This window comes from Galeopterus variegatus, unplaced genomic scaffold (assembly GCF_000696425.1).
Source record: "Galeopterus variegatus unplaced genomic scaffold, G_variegatus-3.0.2 Scaffold150, whole genome shotgun sequence".
Lineage (NCBI taxonomy): Eukaryota > Metazoa > Chordata > Mammalia > Dermoptera > Cynocephalidae > Galeopterus > Galeopterus variegatus.
Window position 1 is genome coordinate 188345 of NW_007726261.1, and position 19090 is coordinate 207434.

Consider the following 19090-nt stretch of genomic DNA (forward strand, 5'->3'; position numbering starts at 1 on the left):
CACCCGCCGCCCCCGCCCCTCGAGCCGTCGCGTCCCTCCCGGCCCCGCCCCGCCGCGGGCGCTGCCGGGAAGTGTAGTCCGGACGGAGGCGACAAAGTGTAATCCGGGAATCCAGGACGTGGCCGCAGAACCCCACGGGAAATGTAGTCCAAAAGCGAGGAAACGGCCAGCCTCCTCCACAAGGGGCTCTGGGAAATGCAGTCCGCAAAGCGAGAGCGTGAGGGAGGCGGGAAGGGAAACCGCTCGCGGGAAGCTGCGCACACCCCGGGATCCTCCGTTCTAGGTGTCCGCACAGTTGAGCCAACCGGTCCCGAGGGCGGGTTCTGGGGTCTGCCTGCTTCAAAGCACTGCTGCACCACTTCTCAGATTTGTGACCTTGAGCAAGTTTGAGTTTGGACCCTGCTGTGCTGCTTCCATAAGAGTGTGCTCAATAAGAAATAAATGTCAGCCGTCTTAAACTGGGAAAATAGATCCCAACTGTGCGAACCCCATTTAAAAATCACTAATAACACTTTGTGCTTGGAATCCAGTGGGCATTCGTAGATGGGCTAGAAACCCTGCGGGAGAGACCAGCAGGGTACTGTACAGCCCCTATTTTGAGGATAGGTACCTGTGATGGAAGGCGTCTCACCGTGAGGCTCTCTTCTAAAACCTGGAAATATTAACAAAAGGTTAATTTTACAGAAGATGTAGTGGTGAGATGAAGACGAAGAGCCACCTCACGCAGAGCAGATACTTTATTAGAATTTCATCGTCTGTATTCCACGTCCTCTTCATACAATCTCCACCCACTCCCCACTCAACAAAAATACTAGTAAATAGAGAAGTAACTATAGAAGACAGCTCATGGGTGTCTCTTGTCCCCAGCTTGTCCAACTTCTCAACCAAAACACTCTGACTCTAGCTATGAAGGAAAGTATTTCTCTGTATTATGACATTTCATATTTGCTTCTCACAGACGTGGAGATTCGTAACAACACCTCCCTTATTACAGATAGAGTTAAAAAAAAAAAAAATCCCAAAGTCATACAAATAATAAGTGGTAGAGTTAAGATTAAACCCAGCTTTGTATGATTCGAAAGCCAGCACTCTCCATCACCTCAATATACTCCTAGTTAGTAGTAATATACCCCTAGATAGTAGGCAACTCATTGTCATACAGGTAAAATAAATAAATCCCAATTAGGAAGCTCTGGGTGAAGACCAGGGTTTGAATCCCAGGTGACCAATTACCCACTCTGTGACCTTGAGCAAGTTACTTAACTTCTCTGGTTTCCTCATCTGTAGAAAAGGGATGATAACATCTGTTACCTGGCAGATAGTAAAATTCAATAAAGATGGCTATTATCGGAATTGCAGGGCAAAGAGTAGTAGATAAAAGCGAGGTATTTTGGAAGTACAAAGAACAATGTTCTATGGGTTCTGCCCGGAGCTGGTGCAGTTTGCCTTAACAGACTGGTTTTAAACTTTTGGGTGATCTTCTTCCAGGTAATTTCAGGCTTATGAATCTCCTAGGCGAAGAGTCCTAAAGGACTGAGTGAATCAGATAACAAGGAAACCACCCCACCTGCTTACCTGCCCCAGCCCCACAAAGTTTGGTCTATAAGTAATGAGGAACCACGCAGGTTTCTGATTTTGGACTAATCACCAAGTTGCAAAGCCTGTTTTCTCGCCTCTAAAAAGAGATACCAACCCTGCCTACCTCACAAGATAGCTGATTGCAAAGTTCAAACAATATATATTGGGAAGTGTTTTTAAAAGTATAAAGTAGTACAGGGCTGTCTGGTTAGCTCAGTTGGTTTAGAGCACAGCCTTATAACCCAATGGTCATGGATTCGAATCCCCATACTGGCCAGCCACCAAAAAAAAAAAGTACGAAGCATATGATTATAACCAATGTAAATACCTAGCAAGATAGGATGAGGTTCATAACCCATCCCCTAGGAAATAACTAAAAAAAAAAAAAAGATGCACCCAAAAAGAAAATACAAACAACCAAATACCAATAGCAAAACCCTCCATGCATGGAAGATGTTTTCACAGCTTTATGTATAATAATAATCATCATCATGACCCTCATCTTTTAAGGAAGGGTTTATCCTATTACAGCAACACTAAGATGTGTATCACAACCATTAAGAAATGAATATGTAGAAACTTGGTTATTTAGTGAAAGAATCCAAATTAGTATATATCTTATAAATGCAACTATAAAATCCATATGGTCACAGATTGAAATATACAAAAGGAAACCATTTGATGAGTTAGCATGGTGCAACTATGCATGCTCAATTGACTTTAAAAAAAATAAAAAGCATGCAGTGTAAACCAAGAGTTCCAACAATGCCTGCAACTTAGACTCACCAAGAGGCCTTAAAAAATGGATCAATGTCCAGATCCCTCCCGTTTATTGGGCTCTAGTACCACCATTATAAGCACTCTAGCCCTTCCTTTCCAGTTCAGATCTCTCTAAAGTTGGTACTAAGGAGGTAACATGGAAGAAATGGAAGTTATCTTTGCCTTGAAAAAACCTTTCCATGGAAGTGCTTCCTGCTTAATGAGAGGTCACTTCAAAAGGTAACCAAACAGCAGCTATCATTCACTGAATTTTACATGCTTTGAATCCTCACAACCCTAAAAGGGGTGTCAATTATTCCCATTTTACAGCTATTGAATTGTAAAAGTGGAGATCAGAAAGAGGTTAAGTAACTTGCTCAAGGTCAAACAGCTGATTAGAAAGGGACACCAGGTCTGACACCTATGACACTTGACACGTCACTGGTCCTTTCACACTTGTATAAATTCAGCCACATCTCATCAAGGAAGACCCAACCAAAGCACACAGAATTCTAACTGAATTCTAATTGAAAGGTTGCTTTTTAGGAAGAGGGATAGAAAATTTCCATTGTTTTCATGTAATTTCCAACATTTCCCAATTTCTTTTTCCCTATAGATGTAGGGAAAAAGGCATTTCCCTTCAAGGCATGTAGTTTTTTTGGAAGAAGTGTTTGTTTCCCTTGGACCTGATCAAGCCGCAGTCACTCTTGGTTGGGTGTAATCTGGGAGAGTCAATGGCACTTCACATGACACATGTGGAAGGCAAACTCACCAGTGGTGTGCAGTTTATTTCTTGACACTCCCAGTCATGCTGGCAACATTTTCCCCCTTTAATAATGAGGTTTCAGGAGCATTTTACCATTACAAAATGGTGCTTTAAGATATTAAATCAGGGCCAAGCCCATGGCACACTCGGGAGAGTGCGGCGCTGGGAACGCAGCGGTGCTCCCGCCGCGGGTTCGGATCCTATATAGGGATGGCCGGTGCGCTCACTGGCTGAGTGCAGTGCAGCCGGTCACAAAAAGGACAAAAAAAAAAAAGATATTAAATCAATTTTAAAAAGAAAAGAAAAATCAAAAGAACATTTATGTGAGAAGTCTTTTTATTGGGGTACCTCCCTTTACTGGCATAAAAATGAAAGTTCCAGATTAACCATGTCATTAATTTTCAAAATCAATTTTTTAAAAAAATACTTATTTATAAATATATCCTTCTACATTAAATCTACTTCCCAACCCACAAAGACCCCACTACTGTTAACTTCTGTGGATAGATTTTCATTTACTCATTTCATCCAGTATACAAAATTTCCACGTTTTTGTCAGCAGTTTAAAAAACAGAGAATCTTAAGGTTCAAATGACTTTCCAGCAAGTCACCCAAAGAAAACCACCAATATCCAAAACTTTTAGAGCAATAAAAATTTCTATTTTCCAAAAAGTTATTTACAGACTGAAATTTAAACTCAACATCGCCATCAATGTAATAATACAAGAGCATACAAAGCCCTAGGAAAGAGGAAGTATTTCATTACGAAGTATTTGTGATCAAGAAAATACTGCTCACCTTTAAATAAAGAACAGGAAAAGCAGAAGAAAAATAAATATGCTTAAAGATGGACATTTTCACAAACAAAAAAGTACACATATAAGGAACAAAGGGAAAATATGCTTGAGCTTCAAAATAACTCCACCAAAATTTGATACAAAGCAAGTTTGTCTTAGACTCTCCTCTGTGTTTAGTTACAAAAATACAAAAAGAGGCTTGCTGGAGAAGAATTTCACCCAGCTGAATCCATGATATGCACAGCCATTAGACAGGGCCTGCAGCAGTAACTTCAGCCTATTGTTGCTAGCAAAACCATTGCACCAAATAACCTAAATATCTTTTTACTGTTTGGACAAATAAATTCCCATAATGACCAACTGATGCTGGTCAAAAATAACTCAATGTAACTCCTGCAAATGAGCAGTTTCAGTTTTAAGAAGATCCTTGAGAGCCAATGGGTAAAACAGTGTCATGTGTTTCATACAAGTCCAAGCCCACTTTTAGTCAAAGTGGATTACATTTACCTGGATTCCATTTTTCTTTTAAATCCATTTTTACACTGAACAAGTATATTACTTGTCTGATTCTGTTTCCCTAAATCCTCTATCTCTTCCCTCCTGGCTTTTATTGGTCTCTGACGTCCCTGGAGGTCTCCTTCAGAGCCAGCTCCAACTCTGTGTCCCAGCCCAGCTCTGGCCACCCTCCCACTTTGTCTTCTCTGCACCCCACTGAGACCCCAATGCACAAGTACAATAACAGCAGAAAGTAAACAGTGTATGCAAAATAAACACATTCTAGTTAAACTCTTTAAGTAGGGCTAGCTGGGTAGCTCAGTTGGTTAGACGCATTATTGTAACACCAAGATCAAGGGTTCGGGTCCCTATACCTGCCAGCCGCCAAAAAAAATAAAAAGTCTTTAAGGGTTTATCCAAGAAGATTTTCACTGAAATCAGATCAACAATGTCCTGTGACTATGGCTCTGACAAAAACTTATGTTAAAAAAACAATCTGTTAAAACAGGCTGTTGCCAATATTAGAAATTACATAATAATTATGTCAAAAAGCCATTAACACAAAAATGTACAATTAAACTAGCAAAGTCCTTGACATTTATCATCAACCCCACTATAAAATATTGCACATGATATTCAGTCTTTTCTTTTTGTCTGTAAGGGGAGCAAAAAAGAAAAAAACAATAAAAAGGTTCAAACTGTTCAGACACTAGATTAAGTAAGTCTAACTTGAAAGTACACTGCTTGCGGCATGTACTCATTCTAGTTCAATGCCATGCCCAAACAGCGTGAGCCTGGGTACTGAAGGGCGTAATGGGGAAGAGTGTTGCATCTCAATCGCAAATCCTTGAGATCCGAGGGGACTGGTCTGGCATGTATAACACGGGTGGGGAGCCCACACTGCTTGAAGGACTTCGGAAATGTACGTCAAAGGAGCTCGGTGTAATCCCAATCACAGTATCATTCTGGGGCACTTCACCCTTCAAAAAATCATCATCTTCATCTTCTACCATCTCCTGTAGAAAGAACGGAGATCATCAGTAAGATTGCAAGTGACAGTTTGAAAAGCTTTCAAGAATTCCTTTCCTCAGGAATGTACTAATTCCTGGATAAGGTGAAAATATCTTAATTTGAAAAAGCTTCCCCTGATATGCACTTTTTTATAATGAGCCACCCACATAATTGTTCATCACACTTTGTAACTATTTGCTTAAATTCTTATTTTCAAACAGATTTTAAGCTCAATAAGGGCAGGTAACATGACATGGCATTCTTGCTCAATGTTATAGCCTTCGTATCTAACACAAGATGAATGAATGAATGACCCTCCCCCAATGTAAAATATAAGGAAAAAATAAAATAAGCTTTGGAATGATCACTTATAAAAAAGGAGACAGGCACATTAAAGGTGACTTTTAATATGGAAATAAACGTGCTACAAAGAAACAGCATAGTGACATTCTTTATTACTGGATTCTAATTTTCTTTTTTGGCAATAACTGTCCTACCTCCACCTAATGAGTACTGGAGGATACGCTGCAGATCTGCATCTTTACCACACATTCATGAAGATCTACAAAATGAATGCAAACTTCTGGGGTAATTTCAACATAAAGCAATTTGAGATTGTTACTCAGTGGTAATGATCACGTTGTAAAGATCTAAATTCATTTAGCTAATTTTCAATTAATCTTCACTTATTTTTTTTTTTTTCCTTTTCGTCTTTTTTCGTGACTGGCAACGGATCACAACCCTCAGTGTCGCGCCCGTACCGGACCGGGACTGGCAACGGGATCGCAACCCTCGGTGTTGCGCCCGCACCTCATTCAGCCAGTGAGCGGGAACCGGTCTGTATGTGGGATCCGAACCCTCGGCGGGAGCGCCGCCGCACTCCCAAGCGGCGCACTGTAGCAGTGCGCCACCGGGCCGGCCCTTAATTTCACTTTTAAAGTCAGTATGTGAAGTGTCTGATTTAAACAATTCATTAAAAAACCAAAAATTCTTTTAGTGAGAAGAACATAACCTGGGTTTGGGATTTTGAAAAGGCAGATAAATATGGTGTAGTATTTTTGAAGTATAACATTGCTGTTTACAGTAACAACAAAGGAGATGCCCAGAAAGTGTGCTGAATCACAAATTTACCTTTTTAATGGGTTTCTTAAACTCCTGAAGCTCTTCTGCATTCATCCCTTCCCATATCTGATATATAGGATCAATGAATTTTTTTGACCTGTCCGCAAAGATCACATTTCAAAGTCAAGTTAAATACTTCAATGAAAGTCAAAATGTGTTTAGTTCTTTTTCTCACAAGACCCATTTCCAAAAACCAAGAAACGAAAGCTATGGCTCAAAGAGTAATAATGTAAAAAAAAAAACTGTATGAGCGCCGCCGCGCTTCCCAAGCGGCGCACCATCCAGTGCGCCACCGGGCCGGCCCCAATGTAGCTCTTTCTAAGAGTTCATCTGCTCATATAGATGGTTATGGAGTTTGGATGTGATGTTCCCCCAAAACTCTTGTGAAAATTTGATTCCCAATGTGGCAGTGTTGGAAGCTGACTGGGTCATGGGGGTGGATCCCTCATGAATGGATTAATGCTCTCCCTAGGTGGGGGGATTAATGAGTTAGTTCTTGCTCTATTAGTTCTCACGAGAGCTGGTTGTTTAAAAGACCCTAGCACCTCCTCTCTCTCTTGCTTCCTCTGGCCATGTGATCTCCTTGTACCCACCGGCTGCCTGCCACTTTCCACCATGAGTAGACGCAGCCTGAGGCCCATGCCGGATGCAGCCGTCCCAGAATCATAAGCCGAATAAACCTCTGTTCTTTATAAATTACCCAGTCTGATTTCTGTTACAGCAATGTGAACGGACTAATACAGATGGAGTACTACACTGACTGTTTCTCATCCTTCCACTTCAAGTGAAATTGTTTCTAACCTTTGCAAAGACTGACAACTGAGTTACAGGATATCCAAATGAAAAATAATTGTAATATTTCAGAACTCTCTTTTTTATATTCCTACAGTAATTTGCTGAAAAACAGTCTAGGAAAAACAACTAATCTAGTTTCAGTCAACCAAGATTTGGGGGACCAGACAAGCCCAGACAGTCATGCTGCTAGTTAAGCAAAATTCTGCTTCCTCATACAAATACAAAGTTAATACTGGCTTGGTGGTTTTTCCAAAATAACCCATCTAGATAATCACTAAACCACTTGGCTTTTGTTTATCCTATGTAACAGTAGGGAACGTGGTCTCTAGAGGAAGGAATAAGTCACTTGGCAGAAAATTATGAGCCAAGGAACTGACACCACTATCCTCATCCCCTTATATGTTTAAACATATAAGTTTAAAGAAAAAAAATTTTTTTAATTGTTGGTTGGTGTCAATCTGGGCTCCTACTGAGGTAAAGATCTATAAAACCTGATGTGCCTATGACACTCAGCAGACTCTACTAGGCATTCCCTACTTTGGGCCTATAAAATATGTGCAAGGAGACCACGAGACTCTAACAAACAGCTAGTAAGGGCCACTTACAACAAAGAGACTCTAAACCCAATCTTAGGAAAAGCAAATATATGTCACATTTAAATTCACCAGTGACAGCGTCAATTGTTGAAGAGCACCTACCTCTTAAGCACACAAGGATCAAAGGGGAAGAAGGTGTCAAGTGGGTTTGTGCAGGTTTGTACCAAGTCCCCTCCAGCCGTATTTCTAATAACTGGCAGCATCTGGCGATTGTTCCTCTCAATGATAGTGTAGCAGAAGACTAGCTGGTATTTACTGTAGAGCACCAAAGCCAACAGAGATGGAGACATTAACATGCTGAAATTACTCTGCATGGACGTGACTTGTGTGTGACAACTGTATTGACCACATAGATATTGCTGAACAAGTGCAAAAAAAAACCCCAAAACAAAGCAGAAAGTAATGCTTATAGGTATAGTTCTCTGGGTCTGCTATTTACAGGTTTGCCAAGGCAAATAAAAGTGTGGCTATCACTTAGAATATGAGACTGGGCTTCGAATAACAGATATTACTCACAAAAAATTAACATGTTTGCAAGGTAAAACTCTTTTAGTTTGCAGTTATATAAAGTGTTTTTATTTTTACTGTTTGCAAAAGAATTAAGAGGTTGGTGGAAAAGGGATTCAGGAGTTACTGAGGGGGAATAGTAGGTGCTGAAAGACTTGGCTCTTGATGAAGAAGAAATTAGGACTTTACTGAAGGAGGGAGACAGGGTTGACTGAGTCATGATCTCAGAAACTGGAAAGAAAGGAACAGGCATGGTGAGAGTCAGACAGACAGAAGAACTCATAATAAACAACAGGACCATTATGGTGACCATTTTTCTGGTAGTTACCGCCATATGACTTAGCTACTTGAAAAATCACTCACTGGACCACATATCCAAGATAAGGATTTAGCTTATTTGTACCACTCTCTATCTCCTACCCTGCCCTCTCACAGTATTCATTCATTCAGATATTCATTCTCAGGTTCTCAGATCACTACTGCAACTTTAAGCAACATACTTCTGTTTCCGTTCCATTAGCCTGGGATCACATTTGATTCCTCCTTCTGGTAGGAGTGCAAGCCAGCAAAACTACACTGGAGAACAGTTTGCAGTTTCTGGTAAAGCTAAAGATCTGCGTCTCCTACAACCCAGCAACTGCACTTCCAAGTGTGTCACAAGGAAGCATGTGCTTGCACACTGGGACACAGACAAGAACATTCTTAAATTGCTATTCCCAATACTGAAAAACTAACAGCTTACATTCCAACAAAGACATGATAAAAATTAATAGAACATTACACAGCAGTTAAAAATCAAAATAAAGCTTTATGTGTCAATATGAATCTCAAAACCATGAAGTAAGCAAAAACAACAGCTATAGAATTGTACATAAATTCTTACGCACAGACTTTTATTTAGACCCCCTACTCTTATTCTATTTTACTCCTTACCTCAGCTGCACATGCCAACCCCAAATCTAGGCTCTCTGACCAGTCAGCTCATCAAGTGCAGCCCTCTGCCCCTCCCTGGAGAACATTCTAGGGGCCACTGCCTCAGCTTCGTTTCATCAGTCCTTACTCTTCCAGTTGTTTCCCGTGTTCCAGCTATGTGCTAAAACCTTTCCCCCACCTAACAGTATTGCTGATTGGTTGCTTTATTCCTTTTTTTCATCCTTTAATATCATTTTCGAGATCTCAGGAGAGATAGGATACCTTGAACTATTTGTCCAGTGACAAGTTAAGGTTGCTGAATGAGACAGTCTAAAGGGGACTGAGAAGGGGCAGCTCACTTGGGAGAGTGTGGTGCTGATAACCCCAAGGCCACGGGTTCAGATCCCTATATAGGGATGGCTGGTTCGCTCACTCAGGAGAGTGTGGTGCTGACAACACCAAGTCAAGGGTTAAGATCCCCTTACCAGTCATCTTTTAAAATAAATAAATAAATAAAGGGGACTGAGGCACGAAAAAGGAACAGACTCTTAACTGTTGATGATTTTAAGCTAGGAACCTGCCTGAATATCCTAATGAAATGCCCAAGGTCTCCAATTCACTTTCTATGTGCAGCATTGCAAAGGAGCACCCATCCTTGCAATGCTGCCCGCATCCAAATCTCAGCTCTGCCACAGTCTAGCTATATGACTTCAAGCAAGTAATTTAACCTCTCTGTGCCTCCATCTCCCTGTTTATAACTGGGGGTTAAAAATACAGTCACAGGATTGTGTGCAGGCTAAATAAGTTCTATGTAAAGTGCTCAGAACTGTGTTGGGCACATAGTAACAGCTATATATTACCTGTAACTACTAGGTTTGAGATAATACAGTCCTTCTCTAAACCAATCTCCTACTAGTGGGCATTTATCTCATGTCTAGTTTATTTTTATTACTATTACAAGAATTATTCTAATAAGCATCTTTGGTTTATACCTCTCAGTCTACTAGTCACCTTCTTTATTTCAAAACGCCTAGGCTTCTGTCAAATTATCACCTTTGAATAAAATGTAATAGCAATTTCTAATGCCACTGAAATATAAAAACAATAGCTTCACTGCAGTGTTTCCTTGTTTGTTGGTATTTTAATGTTTTATTATTATTGTTATTAATTTCACAGACATTTAATAAATTTTACAATACTAATACAAATTCACCTTCAAATAACTTCCATCAAGAAAGTGTAAATAGAAATTTACAAGTAAAAAAAAACAAACAAAAAATCCAACAAAACAGAGAGTTGTACAAGAAATTTATAAGTAAAAAAAAAAAACGGCGGGAGGGAGGAGCAGTGGTGGACTAATGGGTACAAAATGATGCTGTCTACCCTAAGTGAATCATTGTGCCATATATGCACATATTGAAACAACACACAGTTCCCCACAGATGTGTACAGGCACATGTTAAAGTATTATAAATAAAAATATATTTAAAAAAAAAGAAAGTATAAATAACTTACTTTGTGATGGTAGCAAAAAAGTTAACCACTGTGGGCAGGCAAATCTTCAGAGGATTTAGCTGACTCATCACTATACGTTCAAAATTTAGACTTTGAAGATACCTCAAACCTTTGATTAAAAAATAAAAGATTTTAATAGGTACAAATATAACTGAAAAGTCTAAGATATCTTTAAAAGCAAAGATTATCACACATTAAAAAAATAATTAGTTACTTGCTTTTTAAAAAGGCCCATGTAGTCACACAACGTATGGCCCAGAAGAATAGCACTACGCTAATCACATTCGTTTATGACTAAGCCAGCTTTTCTAAAGAAAACAGTGTATTCTTTATTATTATAAAAATTTCATTAACTTGAAAAATAGAAGCAATGAAATATAAGATATAATGTACCTAAGTATCTTTCCTCCCGCAGGATTGAAGAGAAGCTTGAAAAGAGGAAGAGACTTTTCTAGATCACCCAGCTCAGGCTGGAGTTCAGATCCTCTCTTCTAACTTGAAAGCTTCTTATCTTATTCCCAGGAATCCCCTTGTCAATGCATGAGCGTGCTCATCCACACAGCTGAGTACCCTCCAGCTTCCATTTAATCACCAAGTCCTTTGCTGGGCTCCCCATTGTCTCATTCTGTCTGTGAACCTTAGATTTCTTTTTTTTTTTTTTTTAAAGATGACCGGTAAGGGGATCTCAACCCTTGGCTTGGTGTTGTCAGCACCACGCTCAGCCAGTGAGCAAACCAGCCATCCATATATAGGATCCGAACCCGTGGCCTTGGTGTTATCAGCACCGCACTCTACTGAGTGAGCCACAGGCCGGCCTGAACCTTAGATTTCTGACCATCACTTTTTCTACTCATGTTTCAGATTCTTTCTCTCTCTGGTCTCAGTGAAGAATACATCTAATCAGGTACACAATTCTTTAGCCAGAGGGAGAAGAGCCCTAAAAAAGGGAATTCACGGGCCAGCTGGTTAGCTCACTTGGGAGAGCACGGTGCTGATAACACCAAAGTCAAGGGTTCAGATCTCCATACCAGCCAGATGCCAAAAAAAAAGGGGGGGGGGAGTTGTTCAATGGCGGTTTAGGAGAGCGAGTTTGTACCCTCAGGAGTCATCCTCCCAAAATGGCTTTTGCTTCACCTCACTGGAATCTCCTGTGTGTCCTGCCACCACACAAAACTCTGGAGAAAAATCCATGTCCCTTGGGTCAGGACCAGACCAGACATCTCCTCCTTGAGGCTGGAGGAATTCCCTGGCTCATCTTTCACTTTTACTGGGTCCCTTCTTCTTTTCTTCCTTCTTTCCTTACTCTTTCTTTCCTCTAACTTACTGCCTCTGGTTAGCCACATGGCGTAAGAAAACAGTGTATTCTGGGGCCGGCCCGGTGGCGCACTGCTACAGTGCACCGCTTGGGAGCACGGTGGCGCTCCCACCGAGGGTTCGGATCCCACATACAGACTGGTTCCCGCTCACTGGTTGAGCGAGGTGCGGGCGCAACACCAAGGGTTGCGATCCCGTTGCTGGTCCCGGTCCGGTACAGGCGCAACACTGAGGGTTGCGATCCGTTGCCGGACACGAAAAAAGACAAAAAGGAAAAAAAAAGAAAAAAAAAAAGAAAACAGTGTATTCTTTTAAAGACCCAAGAAGCAGACACACTTTCCTAGTGGGCTGTAATTTGGAATTCAAATATTTGTAAACTCAGCATAGGCCAAGTTTATAGAGGGAAAACAAGACCCTGGGATTCCATTTCAGCTAACAATCATGACAGGCAACAAAACCAAACCACCACCCCATATTAACTTGAATGTTTTAAATTATTAGTGAAGCTGAGCATCACTTTCAGGAATGCATTACTTGTTTGCATTTCTCTCTTTTTCCTAACAAGAAAACTCTGAAGGTAGAAGGAAATTTTAGACAGAGACCACTGTTGAAAATAATGAATATAATTCTCTCCTACTTTACTAAAATATGAGTAAAGACATCACATTTACTTTAAGAGGCAAGCAGATCAACTTGTGCTTAAGTATGTTTTCTTAGAAGTTTCTTTGATGCGTGTGTGTGTGTATATATATTTAAATTTTGCCAGGGCACTGACATATACTATTATAAAAATGACATACATGGGATAATGCCATGGCTTACAAAAATATATCCTCGGGCTGGCCAGTTAGCTCAACTGGGAGAGCATGGTGCTGGTAACACCAAGGTCATGGGTTCAGATCCCTATACCAGCCAGCTGCCAAAAAAACCCAAAAACCAAAACAAAAATATATCCTTTTACCAAGATTCCCACCATTTATTTATACAAAGAAAGGTAGAGATTTTACTACCTTTGTGATAATGCCTTGTCCTCCTACTAGTGCAATACAATTAATTTTAACTTCTCCATTTTTTTAGAGGCATGAAGGACATAGGCAAATATATATGGCAACACATACGTGTTTCAGTTTAGAGCTGTGATTCTCAATTCAAGGAGACTGTACCCCCCAGAGGACATTTAGTAGTGTCCGGAGACAGTTTGATTTTTATTTTTATTTTTTTTGGCAGCTGGCCAGTATGGGGAACCAAACCCTTGACCTTGGTGTTACAAGGCTGTGCTCTAACCAACCAAGTTAACTGGCTGGCCCAAGGAGACAGTTTTAGTTGTCACAACTAGGGGTGATGGGGGTCGCTGTTGGCATCTAGTAGGTGGAGGTGAGGGACGCTAACATCCTACAGTGCACAGGACAGCTCCCCACAACAAAGAATTCTCCCAAAATGTCAGTAGTGCCGAGGCTGAGAAGCCCTGGTTTAGAGGAAACAACCTATTGACCTATTTCAATTACTCATGAAAAGAAACAAGACAAATTGACTTAATTCCATTGTTCTGAGGAACCTGCTTTAACTAAAAATATGCTAATCTAATAAACAAGTTTCATTTGGTAAATTTAAATTATGAATAACCTCCAGGATTTGGCAAAACTGAAAACTGGTGAATTAACTCTCAAGTCTTCAGATGGAGGAGCAAAATCCTATGATCACAGGCTTTAGAGTTGGCCTCGCCCGGCTTCAACTGCTAAGCCTCCCAGTGACTACATGATCTTGGGCAAATAACTTCCCTACGCTTCGGTCTTGGCTGTAAAGTGGGAATACTGCACTTCGCTGGGCTGTTACAAGGACAACACGGGAGACAGTGCATCACAAGCTTTGTACCCAGCCCAAGCGCTCAGCTGCCCCCTGTAGAGTCTTCACATTTCACATCCTCTGCAGCAGGCACTCTCAACCTCAAATCCATCAATGGTTAACGAAGGGGCATGAGAGGTTATTACAGGTTTATGAGCTGTGTGATATTACTTGTAAAAGTTTGAGCGTATGCACAATTTTTTGAATCTACAGTCTTCATCAAAGGAATCACCATTTTAAAAAGGATGTTAGCAGCATCTCACCTCTACCTACTAGATGCCAACAGCAACCCACACCACCCCTGGTTGTGACAACTAAAACCATCTCCAGACACTGCTGAATGTCCTCTGGGGGACACAGTCTCCTCGGGGTGACAAGTGCACAGGGAAAATCCAGTTTGAGCCCAGCAGTCCCAAGTCACTGACCTTCCTTCAAGTTTCCACTTAAAAGCTGCTGGTGTCTAAAGACAAAAGTGTAGAACACAGCTTGGCAGGCTGAATAAAATGGTCCGTGGAGAGCAACATCACAAAAAGCCTTTGTCCCCGAATCCTGGTTATTAAGGTATATGTGCAGCCAATTAACCAAAAGATCTAGGCATGATTTTACAGTACTAGAGAAAAGAAAAATTCATGTCAACTTTACTTGCTTTCATAAAAAAACCAGAGTGACATAAAAACACAGTTAACTGCCTCTCATTCAAACCATGAAAACTGAGTTCTTAGTCTTCTTTAAATATTACCCACGGGCATAGAGGAGAAGCAAACAAAGGAAGGAAAAGGATGGGTGAGTGGGAAGACAACCTTCCAATTATAAGGCACAGCAGCACTGGCCTTCTAGGAACGATGGGTAAGCCCCTAAAAATGTCCCAAGGAATGGAGAACAGTTTCTCCTAATTGACTCAAAAGGGCATCTTCAATGAGCTCCCAGCCCTCAAGGTGATATGGCCAAAGAATACGGGATATTTACCAACATCTCACAAGAGAAAAACAGTCTGGTTGACTACACTATTCCCTATGGGATAATGATGAATTCCTAGGGTCAAGAATTTACGATAGAATGTCTTTTAGTTGTTGGGGCAGAGTTTTTAACGGCATCCTTGCCTAAAGATATTTTCATGAATCACTGGAAGAAACTAGCCTCCTAGATAGGTCTTTCTATTACCTCTAAAAGGGTTTTTCTTCAGCTTTAACAGATACAATTGATTCAGAATGGAAATAAAAAATGACAAACCTACAAAAGGAATCAAAACAGTATACAACACTGTACACCATCCATAAAGACAAACAGATGGAACCTCATGTTCAAGTACAACCACACAGAGCAGATGACAAAAGCCTTGCATATATTTTATACCTAAAAAAGCACATACTTCGTTCTGAAATTGCCTCTTGGAAATATAAACATCTTGCATAGAGTAGGCAGGTGGGGGTGGATGGGGACAGATTTTTTCACTTCAAAGACAGACCAAAAGAATAAGGCAGATACTTCTCTGACTTGAGGAGACAATGCTATATAATCTTTTTAAAGCGTGATATTAAAAAGTACTAGGAAAATTAGGTTACTTACATAAGAGGAATAAATTTAGCTCTTGCCAGAAAGCTTCCAATATAATTTCCAGCAGTTTGCCTGATGATGGCAGGATTATTTGGATCTTGCAGTTTTTTCCAGAGGTGTTCCAAAAATGCTTCCGCAAATCCCTATAAAAAGAGAAGGTCTTGGTCTGATCTTCTTTAATGCTTAAGGTATTCCAACTACCAGAATCCCAAGATTTTTACTTCACCAATGTGGAAAAGTTCCTATATCTCAGTTATACTGCTAGATAAATTATGAATATAATTATCGTGGTTCTTATTTTTAAAAACACCTTGAGATAATACTATTAAAAGCAAAAGGTGCGGGCTGAGCCCGTGGCGCACCTGGGAGAGTGCGGTGCTGGGAGTGCAGCAGCGCTCCCGCCGCGGGTTCGGATCCTATATAGGGATGACTGGTGCGCTCACAGCGCTCACTGGCTAAGCGTGGTGCGGCCGGTCTCAAAAAGGACAAAAAAAAAAAAAAAAAAGCAAAAGGTGTCCCTGGTGTTAAATAATCTAATGGATCTCAAAGCAACCTAGCTGAGCATCAAAACCAAGCCTGAAGGAACACATTCAGTAGGCGTGTGATGAGGCTCAGGAATCCACACACTGCAGAAGCTCTTCATCAAGGGATTCTGATGCTCAGCCAGAACTCAAAACCAGTAATAATCTGCAGTCCATGACTTCCACATGGAAACTCCCTCAGCAAGTACAGAGTATTCCTCTAGTCTTTGCACATACTGAACTTAACCATAAACAGAAATATGGACTAAAAAACAGCTGGTGTCTGACTATGCTAATCATGGAAAAAACAGAGTGATTAAGCTTCATTTTACACAATGTGTAACCTCCAACTTCTCCCAAATAGTTTTTTTCCCCCAAAATAGTTCTTTTCTAAACCTATAAACACATTGGTTTGGGCAGACTGGGTTTAATCTTCTTACTCATGATCAATCCTCTCCTGACTGTTCTAGAAGCTACAAAAAAGTTGCAAAGAGGAAGGAAAAGATTTCCTTTATTTTTTTTTTTCCCCGCGCCCGCCCCCCCCCAAAAGAAAGCCAAAGCCTAAAGTTTAAAATTCTGGATTAAGAAGTTGGTGTGGGCTAGTTAGGATTCAACCCTCAGAGAGAATAAAGGAAATAATTAAATATTCCACATGAGATTTTAATAAAGGCTTGAACTGAAGGGAAGGGCACCACCTGGTGGACTAAAGGCAGCATGACATTTCAGAGCACCCAGCTCAACTGAGCAATTTCCTCTGCCTTTTCCCCCATGGTTAAAAACAGAATTTGGATCTGGCAGGTTAGCACAGTTGGTTAGAGCACAGCCCGATAACACAAAGGTCGTAAGTTTGGATCCCCATAATGGCCAGCCGCCAAAAAAAAAAAGAGAAAATTCGATTTTGTTAGGGGGATTAGTAAAATGAGCTCAAGAAAAAGAAATACCTCATGGCATCCCTCCACCCCAGTTTTTAAGGGTAAAAATTGTGGGCAAGAATAAAATAAGCTAAGATAATGTTAATGATATTTTTACTTACCAATTTGAAGCTACAGAGGTAAAACATGAAAAACTGTACATGGCAGGAGGCGTGGGTGGGCAACAGGAGTTTGTCAAAGATGGTTATCAGATCACGATATAAATCCTTTGTTTTGTTATTATCAACCTTACCTACAGAGAAAATTTGGCATTTCAGTTCTATAAATACATATTTCCAAGCTACCATTCTCATTTGCCAAATTTTTAAGAAGAGCAATACCATTAAGAAACACTTTATCCATTAAGCCATGATTAAAACAAAATGCTGTTTTTACTCTGCACAGATTTTCCTTTTTAAGTACAATAACCCAGTACTAGAAAGGAGGTAGGCCCTCACCTCACACAATGCACTGATGCCATAAATATGAACCCCCTCACAAAAGGGCAATTCTACAATTTTCACAAAGTAGAAGCACTTTGATCAAGAATTCTACTACTAGGAATTTATCACAAGCAAGTTAAAGATGTATGTGCAAGGAAGCTCTTTACACTCTTATTTATAATGGCAAAAAAAGGGAAGAAAAAAATGAGACCAGTTAAGTCCACATGACCAATAACAATTGTTTTAAGAGTAAATGATACGAGAAAATGTCCACAATACGAGAAAAAAGCAGACTATGAAGTGCTATATTAAGTGTGATCCCCAAATCAATTAAAAAATACATTCATACACGTACACATGCTAACAGAAAAGAAAAAAAGACACATCAAAATGCTAATATGTAATGGGTTCTCTGAATAGTAGCAACGTGGCAATGTGGCCATTTAAATTGTCTTCATTGGGGCCGGCCCGGTGGCGCACTGGATAAGTGCGCCGCTTGGGAAGCGCAGCGGCGCTCCCGCCCAAGGGTTTGGATCCCACATACAGACCGGTTCCCGCTCACTGGCTGAGCGAGGCGCGGGAGCAACACCGAGGGTTGCGATCCCGTTGCCGGTCCCCGGTCCGGTACGGGGGCAACACTGAGGGTTGCGATCCGTTGCCGGACACGGAAAAAGATAAAAGACAAAAAAAAAATAATAATAAAAATAAAAATAAATTGTCTTCATCTTTTCCCATAGTTTCCAAATCTTCTCTAATCAACACTTATTTTTATAACAGCAAAAAAGCTAAAATTGTGGGCCGAGCCCATGGCGCACTCGGGAGAGTGCGGCGCTGGGAGTGCAGCAGCGCTCCTGCCGCAGGTTCGGATCCTATATAGGGATGACCACCGGTGCACTCACTGGCTGAGTGTGGTGTGGCCGGTCTCAAAAAGGACAAAAAAAAAAAAAGCTAAAATTGTATCAGTCAACTCAGATTCAAGTCCTATTATTCTGAATCGCTGAGCTCGTTCTTAAGTCTTGGCCATGTGAATGGGAAAAAATTCTGTGTTCCTTCATAGCAAAGCCTCTAGATGAGGGCAAGAAGCACTTCAGCTTGTTCAGTACAGTACCAACACCCAGCATGACGACGCTACCCAGCTAAAACTCTCTAGACTTATACATGACACCACACACCATATACTGATGCCCACCACGCCACTCTTAAACATCTCGAGCAACTTAATTTGATCTCTGCCTAAAACTGACCAAATTCAATGTACTATCATTTAATACAACCATCAGCTAGAAGATCAAGGGCTTTGAAAACAGATATGAATAAGCCTGAATCCCAATCCCACTATTTTCAAACTATGTGACACTGACAAATAACTTGACCTCTCTAAATCTCTTTTAACTCATACTCAAATGATTTTTATTAGTACAAGAGATAACATATGAGAAATGCCTAGCACAGACACAGGTACATTTTAGGTGTTCAACGAACGGTAGCTATTGTGAGTATTACAGGTTGTTACCATCTACATAGCAGACATCCTTAATGTAGGACAAAAGCAAAGAGAGCATGATGTCCAGGCGTTCAGCAACAGGATGTACCATCTGATCGAGTCGTTCGGGATCAGTCTTTGTTTCATGTTCAGTTTCTTCATCTTCATC

General features: G+C 40.6%; 1 protein-coding gene across 3 annotated transcripts in view; it reads right to left on the reverse strand.

Moving 5' to 3' along the window:
• Nucleotides 1-3421: 3421 nt before the first annotated feature.
• The window catches only part of RRN3 (RRN3 RNA polymerase I transcription factor homolog (S. cerevisiae)), a 33574-nt gene continuing 17905 nt past the window's right edge, over nucleotides 3422-19090 (reverse strand). For all 3 annotated transcript variants that reach the window (XM_008591725.1, XM_008591729.1, XM_008591735.1), the window contains 8 exons: nucleotides 18952-19090; nucleotides 17118-17248; nucleotides 15576-15706; nucleotides 14435-14619; nucleotides 10854-10962; nucleotides 8022-8174; nucleotides 6538-6625; nucleotides 3422-5411 (listed from right to left, as the gene is read on the reverse strand). In XM_008591725.1, the coding sequence (XP_008589947.1) occupies nucleotides 5229-5411; nucleotides 6538-6625; nucleotides 8022-8174; nucleotides 10854-10962; nucleotides 14435-14619; nucleotides 15576-15706; nucleotides 17118-17248; nucleotides 18952-19090 (1119 nt within the window). In that variant the 3' untranslated portion in view covers nucleotides 3422-5228. The remainder of the gene's footprint in view (nucleotides 5412-6537; nucleotides 6626-8021; nucleotides 8175-10853; nucleotides 10963-14434; nucleotides 14620-15575; nucleotides 15707-17117; nucleotides 17249-18951) is intronic.